This window comes from Sinocyclocheilus rhinocerous, unplaced genomic scaffold (genome assembly GCF_001515625.1).
Source record: "Sinocyclocheilus rhinocerous isolate Xijiao unplaced genomic scaffold, SAMN03320098_v1.1 scaffold453, whole genome shotgun sequence".
In the NCBI taxonomy this organism is placed as follows: domain Eukaryota; kingdom Metazoa; phylum Chordata; class Actinopteri; order Cypriniformes; family Cyprinidae; genus Sinocyclocheilus; species Sinocyclocheilus rhinocerous.
The window spans coordinates 1068064-1077288 of NW_015655565.1; the positions used below are offsets into that span (position 1 = coordinate 1068064).

A 9225-nucleotide genomic window follows, 5' to 3' on the forward strand; every position below is an offset into this window, starting at 1 on the left:
AGGACAGTTAATCATCATGGTGACAGTTTAAGGGGGCTGTTCATATAGGACACATTTTATTTTTTAATCATTGGTCTTTGTAAACATACACAAGTCTTTGACCACTGTGATGCATCTCGAGTAAAAAGAAGTTAAAAAACGCATCATGAGTGTGAATGGACCCTAATTTGATTAACTTTTCCCTTTTCTCTCACAATTCTACTTTTATCATGAGGAGCTTTATTTAATTAGATAAATGTGAGGGCTTAACTAAGTTAGTATTTGTCCATTTAAAAATAAATGCTTCCCACTCCAAAAATGAAGACATTTTTATTAAAGAGCTCCAAAAACTTAACCTGATACCTAAATTTTGCTGCACACTACCCATAAGCCCCATTGCTGATTGGCTTGGATCTTTATTTCATCTTGGCACCACGATGAGCGTCGTGCTGTTCACCTCCACAGTCCCACACAGTGGATTTCATGATGTTGGCCTAGTACATTGTATGTAAGGAATATCTCATCCGTGAAGGCCACCCACCACTGTACAGTGACTTATTCAGATCTGTTTCGTTTTTCCACACACTCAAACACGTGGTGTTAGAAGTAAATGCGATTTCCTGTAGGAAGGAAGGAAAAGGGTTATGAATCCTGGGTGATACATTGATCTGGTCAGACTGAGGATCCCATTCAGCATCAATATTTTCTGTAACTAAATAAGTACTATCTTATCGTAGACATGCAGCTTTCTAGCAGAGGAGCTTAGCCAAACAAAGCACAGGTGCCTTGGCTTGCTTGCTTTTTCTTCCTCTGTTTATGAGACCCTAGTGAGTTTTTTTTTTTTCACTCCGCTGTGGCTGATGTGTTTGGAGTATAGAGGATGGAAGACAAATCTTTCCAAGAATCGACTGGGTTGTCCGATTTTAATCTCTAAGGCTGTGTTTGGCCCTTCGGCAAGTGCAGTAACCAAGGTGATGGTCCCCGACACGAGAGTGCTGAATGCAACACAGCAGCGTCAGGGTCAACAGTGACTTATTCAGATCTGTTTCGTTTTTCCACACACACACACACACACACACACATACGCACACACACACACGTGGTGTCAGGAGTAAATGCGATTTCCTGCAGGAAGGAAGGAAAAGGGTTATGAATCCTGGGTGACACATTGATCTGGTCAAGCTGAGGATCCCATTCAGCATCAGCATTTTTTGTAACTAAATAAGTAAGTACTATCTCATCATAGATATGCAGCAGCCTTATGCTTTCTAGCAGAGGAGCTTAGCCAAACAAAGCACAGGTGCCTTGGCTTGCTTGCTTTTTCTTCCTCTGTTTATGAGACCTTAGTGAGTTTTTTTTCACTCCGCTGTGGCTGATGTGTTTGGAGTATAGAGGATGGAAGACAAATCTTTCCAAGAATCGACTGGGTTGTCCGATTTTAATCTCTAAGGCTGTGTTTGGCCCTTCGGCAAGTGCAGTAACCAAGGTGATGGTCCCCGACACGAGAGTGCTGAATGCAACACAGCAGCGTCAGGGTCAGATCACTGGTTCAGGCTGTTTGTTCTTTATTCAGTGGAACCATTAATGCTGTGTGTACAGATCATATGCGTTTTATTGTGCCATATGCAAGACAATAAATCTCTACAGCTCATTTAGAATCTATTATGGGTGATGTAGTGTGCAATCCTTTTAATGGGCCTTGCTTTTATATTTAATGTACTTTCCTTTTTTCCCTTGTCCAATCCTCTATCTTTGTCCTTCCCACAGAATAAACCATTACCAGCAGAGGTTACAGTCTTTGTACTTCAAAAAGAAGTTTGCAGAGAGGATTTCAGAAATTAAACCTAAAGTTGAAGGTTCGTGCATGTGCACTTTAAATACATTTACATTGAGAAAATGTCAGTTGATTACCTTTTTAAACTGTTTTTTAAATTTATTTACTTATTTTGAAATGACTTATGAATTATTACTGTATTCAAGTGCAGAATATTCAGATTAATTCAAATGTAATGTATAATTAATATAATAAAAATTAATTTAAAAATTATATATATATATTAATATTATTATATTAAAGTAAAATTATTATATATGTACAGCATTTATCAAAAGTTTGGAAACATTATGATTGACATACAGTGAATTAATATTGTGAACTACTATTGCAATTTAAGATATCTGTTTTCTTTTGTAATATATTTTAAAATGTATTTTATTCTTGTGATGCCAACCTGAATTTTCAGCAGTCATTACTCCAGTCTTCAGTGTCACATGATCCTTCAGAAATCATTCTAATATTATTTGCTGCTCAATAAACATTTATTATTATTAATTTTGAAAACAGATGTGCTACTTAATATTTATGCCGAAACCATGATATACTACTATTCAAATAGTTGGGGGTGTGTGTGTTTAATAGAAATTAATGCTTTTGTTCAGCAAATATGCATGAAATTGATTAAAAGTGACAGTAAAAAACATTTATAATGTTACAAAAGATTCTATTTGAAATAAATAATGTTTCCACAAAATATTAAGTAGCAAAAAGTATTTGTAACATTGACAATAATAAGAACCATTATCAATAACTGAGCACTAATAATAATTGAACACCAAATATTAGACCATCATATTAGAATGAAGGATCATGTGACACTGGAGTAATGGCTGCTGAAAATTCAGCTTTGCATCACAGGAATAAATTACATTTTAAAGTATATTCAAATAGAAAATAGTTATTTCAAATTGTAATAATATTTCACAATATTACATTATCATGTCACAATTGACAGACTATTCTACAGATATTCTACTGCCTAAATTTGTCAGTGATGATGATTACAGTATAGTTCATGAACATTAAACATTTTAGGCTTATGTTGCATTGCGTGACTGTTTGTCTTTCACTTTGCAGCACTGACCAAGGCCTCAAAAGAGGTGCTGCACAGTAGGAATCTCAAGCAGTTGCTGGAGGTGGTGCTGGCGTTCGGCAACTACATGAACAAAGGACAGAGAGGCAATGCTTACGGCTTCAAAATCTCCTCACTCAACAAGATTGCAGACACCAAGTCCAGCATCGACAAGTGAGAAGATATATCCTGTCTATGAAAGAATAAACAAGACAGTTATTTATAGCTTTTATATTCCTACTTTTATTGTCGTCTTTGTCTCATTGCAGGAATATCACTCTCCTACACTACCTGATCACCATTCTGGAGAAGAAGTACTCGAAAGTCATGCTCTTCTCAGAGGAGCTGCAGAATGTGCCGGAAGCTGCAAAAGTAAAGTAGGTATAGCTGCGGAGTGGCTGCTGTGCGCTTCTTTCGTCAGCTTTACGATTTACAGGCCTTTAGGGTCTACTTGCGCTAAATGGATTTTGGAAATAGTTTTTGCGGTGTCACTCCCACCCACCACTGGGCCTAAATCCATGCTGTGGGTCATACAAGCTTTTGGTTACTCACATATGCAGAGCAAAACCCTAAATTATAGTTGGAGGAAATGGGGCCCTCGGCTCTCCGTGCTGAAATGTATAAGTGGAGGAGAGATACATGCATACCACCACAGCAGACAGAGTGTGAATAGAGCTCCCCTCGATGACCTCTCGAGATCTGCGTGCTGCTGTGAAGTGCATACCAACAAATTTAAGCCAAATTGTGAGTGATAAGCTTGTTGTGACACTCTTGCCCTTTAGAAAATAGTTTCTAATTTTGAGTCATTGCCTTTAAGGGACTATCCAAATGTACAGTAGAACGGCCACTTAACTACTTTTTTAGTTGCGCCAGCGAGACTAATGTAATCATGCTCGGTCCACAAGTGAAGTCACAACAAATTTTGGCCATGATCTAATTTAAGGGTGTAGAAAGAATGAAATAAGGGATTATGTTTGTTTGACTCGGTCTATCAATCAGTGTCATTTATTCAGCAAATAAAAATGATGTTGCACAAGGTACAATGAGTTTGAGTGGCCAATCAGCAAGTGCCGACAGGCTTTTCCATAACAACGTCTCTGTGTACTTTGACTGTTCAGTCCGTTACAATGGCCTATTTGTGTGGAGGGAGGAATAAAGGCTGCACAGATTGAAGACAAGCGGCTATCAGTCCTGCAGCTAAGAATAGCTGAGCTCTAAACAGAGCCGTTCACACACATTATATGCGGTATCTGACTAATGGAGTCACTTGAGTTTTATCACAGGGGTTAAAGTTCAGATAAATGCCTGTTATACATATCTGTGCTTCTTATCAGTGCAACTTGTTTGGATAAAAGGCTAAATGTGGTCATCTCGTATGGTATATGGAGATTTTAGTAACCATATAACCATACTGACTGTGATTGAGAGATGTACAGTACGTATGAAAAATATTAAAATATTTAATTAAATCAAACTAAAAAATATCAAATTTGTATAAATTTTCGTATTATTTTAATGGACCTGAGATAACAATAACTAATGTACTGATGTTAACAAAGATTAATAAATACTGTAACGAATGCTCATTGTTCGTTAATTTAGTTAATTTAATGCATTAATAAACATTAACTAATGGGACCTTATTGTAAGGTGTTATCAGTTTTTTATTTTATATGGCAAGTAAAATTAATTCATAAAAAAGTAAATAAAAATACATTTAAATTTAGTTTATATAAAAATAGAATAATTAAAAAAAACATTAAAATATATCATTGTTGGTAAATTTTTTATTGTTTTAATTATCTCAATTCTAAGTCATTAGTCATGTATTATTAAATGAAGCATTTACAAAATAGTAGCTGTGGGGTGTCAGATACTGAAAATATTAACTAATAAATGTAAGCTTTGTCTCCAATTGCAAGCTTTCTGTCATTTAAGTATTAAATTTGAATAATATTCAGTAGTTAAATATAAAGTTTAAAACTGTTTCACAATATTCAGATGTTCTGATTATTGACCTTATTTTACTGAAAATATGAAAAATGTGCAGTAAAATAAGACTTTGGCATGGGATTGTGCATTTAGTATTTTTTATTTTTTTAAATGAACTCGTTCACATATTCCCAACTGATTCAACTTGCCACTTTATGTGGCACAATTAATGTGTCCCTATGCTATAGATTTTATAGTAGACAGACTAGTATTAGTTTTTATAATTTCTCTTAACTTAATTTAAAAGGGGCACAGTTTACCCCCCTCTCCTCTAGAAAATGCATTCTTGATTACACATAAAATGACAGGGATCTCTATGATTGTGTCTTTCCAGCATGACTGAACTGGAGAAGGAGATCAATCATCTTCGTAGTGGCTTGAAGAGCGTAGAGAGCGTAAGTGCTGCATGATTCCTCTTTGTTCTCAAGCTTAAAAGCAAATCATCTACAGTTTCTCTCTCTCATGCAGGAGTTAGAATTCCAGAAGAAGTGTCCTCAGGAGTACGGGGATAAGTTTGTGTCTGTAGTCAGCCAGTTCATCACAGTGGCCAGTTTCAGCTTCTCTGATGTCGAGGACTCCCTCAGTGAGGCCAAAGAACTGGTGAGTGTGTGTTGGACTGCATTTGTTTGTTTGAGTGTGTATCTTTAAGATGCACATCCTGGTGCTCAGCCTTTCCTTCAAAGGCCAGCTGGAGAAACAGGCTGCGGTCACCCTCCACGTCCTGCTGCGCGCAGAAGCTGACCTTCAACCTCTCACTGTGAACACTTCCTATGTGGCACTTTCACTGGCCTCTGGGGGCCCCACAGGACACAGAGAGGGAACAGGACATACAACTCTTATTGCTTTTGAGAGGTCCATCTGTGCAGAGTGAGGCAGACGGTTGTTAACACACACGATACACAATATCTTCCAGTCCTGTGAGGGGAAATGGGTATATATAAAATGTCAAGATTTTCTTTTTACTTTATTTAAAGGTAAAATGCAGCAAATTCATGATATTGGGCTTTTATGACAGGATTGTGATTGTTTCAGATGTTAAAATCTCTCATAAATGGGACAGCCCACATTCAAGTTCTTAGGGTGTACTCACACCAGGCGTTTTGAACCGTGCCCGAGCGCGTTTGACCCCCAAAGCCCGGTTCGTTTGATTAGTGTGAGCGCTCCGTGCTGCGCTCGGGCGCGGTTCATTTAGTTGGCCCTTGGAAGAGGTGGGCCAGGGCACGGTTCAGTTGGGCTCAGGCGCGGTACGCATGCAGTGTGAGCGCTTGGACTCGGTTCAAGGCAACCGTGCCTAGTGTGAGTACACAGAGACCTGCACTATCGCGGGACCTAACGCAGCAGAGTGCGGTGCGGGACAACACTTGATGGGCGAGTGTGGGTGCGGGCGGGTAGAGACTCGTGTGTGCGGGATGCGGGAGAATATAAGGGCGTACTCATACTAGGCAATCTTAACCGTGCCCGAGCGCGTTTGACCCCCAAAGCCCGGTTCTAGTGGGATCGCTCCGTGCCGCGCTCGGGCGCGGTTCATTTAGCCGTCCCACTCCACTGTGCTGAGCGAGAGCGCTTCTCTGTGCTATCGGAAACTTCCTGTTTCCCACTTATGAAGTCGTGATTACGAGCACGTTGCATTATTTTATGTTAAAAATAACAGTGGACAGTGGTTTGTGAATGTTAATGCTTAGCCTAAATAATTTCATCGTGAGCGCTTCATGTGAGCACTGCTGCAGTAAGGTGCCTGTTATAATTTTATGACGGAGGCTCTGGACTCTGAGCATAACTTGTTTTTCTATAACAAACTATAAAATATTTTCTATAAAAACGTTAAGTGGCAAATAGCTTGTTTTATATTTAATTTGATTACATTAATGTTATAAGTTGAGATTTAGGCCTACAATAAATATTTTAACTGCTATGTAAAAGGAATACTGCTGTAAAAAAAGCACCTTATTTGTTTAAAGTGTTTGCAAACCAAATGTTATTACACTTTTGTTCATATAGCAGTACTTTTAAATGAAAAAAATGCACAATACACTACTTTTGAATGCATTATTGAATTTTGTGCATAATGCGATTAATCGCGATTAAAATTTGTAGTCGTATATATATATATATATATATATATTGCTTTAGTGAAATGCCCTTGCAAAGTGAAGCAGAATGAAGCCGAGTTTCAGCAAAGGACATGGGTCTGTATTTTAAACAAAACTCAGATGAGTTCAAAGGAGTGTTTTTTGAAAGCGCCATTTCAACAGTTTGCTCTCGAGCAGCCGTGAGGCCAAGAGCTGCAGCCTGGGCTAAACTCAGCGTTCAGAAATGCGAGACCCTCGTAAAGCGGCTTCTAATTGTGATGATTATGTGAGCTGGAAGCAGATAAAACATGTCATTGTTTTTGAGCTGCATAATTCAGTGGAAACGAGCAGGGTGTTGCTGAATACACACTTTTTTACGAAGCCTGTTTGACGTTATTTGATGGTGACAAACAATATCAAGCTTTCATCTGATTCCCGGGTTCACTATAAGCCACGGTGAAATGTGAGAGAGTGGAGTCTAAACAGCTGACCACAACAAAACATGCCTGCTTAAGCCAGTTTAGTGAAACTTTCAAAGGCGGATGGATTTATGTTTGATAAAACAGACTGAATAGACATTTAGGAAGAGTTATTATCTTGGATTAATCAGCAACACCAGTGATACAATTTTATTTATTTGTTTCAGTCAAACAAATTTTATTAGTTGTATCACAATGTGTTTAGATTTTTCATTTTCTTTGTATTTCTCAAAAACTTCAATGACAATTCGTATTACCATAACAGTGTTTTAATGCAAAAGTAATGTAATCTAATGATGTTTTTCACAATTTAAATCAGAAAAATGAAAGGCAATACAATAAACCATGATGCATAAATATTTTGTGATAATACAATTATTTTATCACAAAATATTACATTTTGCAATAATATTTTAAATAATACAATTTAAATAATATAGGTTTTGGCATTACAGTAATCAAAATTAGATTTTTTTTTCAGAGGTGAAATGTTCTTAATTATAATTTAAATAATGCAAAAAAAGGTCCTAAAAATACATAATAACACTTTACTTGAAGGCTTTATATATAATACATTTCAAAGCTATTCATAATTTAGGTTGTAATGCATTATATATTGTCATAATTGTAAACAAAGTTAAAAAGCATTATATTTGCAGATTCCTTACCATGTCTAAAATTGCCATGTGTTTGCATTATATTTTTAAAGGTGTAAAAATAAATAGATAAGTATTATAATATATATTATATATATATAACTGTGGTTACAATTATTCATAAGATGCATTAGAAGGTGCATTAAAAGGCATAATTAATGCATTAATATGTTAATAAATTATACAAAAACGCTTCAAGTAAAGTGTTACCAAATATACTTCCATGACCTTATTTTTTTATGATTTGTAAAATTCGGCCAGGTTTTCGTGAGATTGATCCACAGGTTACGTTTGTTTTTGAAGGGAATGCTCCCCCGATCTACCTAAATGCGTCTATGTTCGCGCAAATCATTCGTGATCCAGCTTTACCTACAGAAGAAGTGAAATAAGGTTTTTAAATTAATCTTTGCAAGTCGACCTTTCCTAATAATGTGCTAATTAGCAAGCTTCACGATGAATGCAGCTAAAGCAAAAACTATAGAATACCCCAGACATGTCACTCGTATTGTTTTGAATGGGGAAGAATGCAACGCTCAATATGGCCGCTCAATCGCAGGAAGCCCCGCCTTCTGAATGAAAGAGCCAATCTCTAATCGGTAAAGTCAGCGCGTCACTGCAGCTGCCGTTAGAAGTCCCGGTTGCTATAGAAACAGTCAGCGTTCTGAGACGTGCGCTTAGGACTGCGCATGCGCACTGGCTGATCTAGCCTGAAAGACACTACTTTTGAATGCATTATTGAATTTTGTGCATAATGCGATTAATCGCGATTAAAATTTGTAGTCGTATATATATATATATATATATATTACTGAAACATATTAATGATAACACCATTGCAAATTATTTGGTATTTTAAGAGTCTTACTAACCTCATCTGACATCATCTGTTTTGTTTTGTATTTTTTAAATATTAATAAGCAGTGAAACAGTTTTGTTAAAGGGGTCATAGGATGCTACATGCACTTTTACAAGTTGTTTGAACTGAAATGTGTGTTGGCAGTGTGTGTACAAAATCACCCTATAATGATAAAAATCCACCCAGTGTTTTTTTTTTTATCTACTAAAAATCTTTATCCCTTTCTCAAATCGAGCCGATCTCAGATGCCTGTCTGTGTGACGTCACAAAAACAGGCCCCTCCCA

General features: G+C 36.9%; 1 protein-coding gene across 1 annotated transcript in view; it reads left to right on the forward strand.

Annotated features, from left to right (window-relative positions):
* Positions 1-9225, forward strand: part of daam1b (dishevelled associated activator of morphogenesis 1b) — an 81196-nt gene that overhangs the window by 63629 nt on the left and 8342 nt on the right. The window contains exons 20-24 of the mRNA XM_016525457.1: positions 1747-1835; positions 2894-3062; positions 3158-3265; positions 5215-5275; positions 5349-5480. Coding sequence (XP_016380943.1) covers positions 1747-1835; positions 2894-3062; positions 3158-3265; positions 5215-5275; positions 5349-5480 — 559 coding nt within the window. The remainder of the gene's footprint in view (positions 1-1746; positions 1836-2893; positions 3063-3157; positions 3266-5214; positions 5276-5348; positions 5481-9225) is intronic.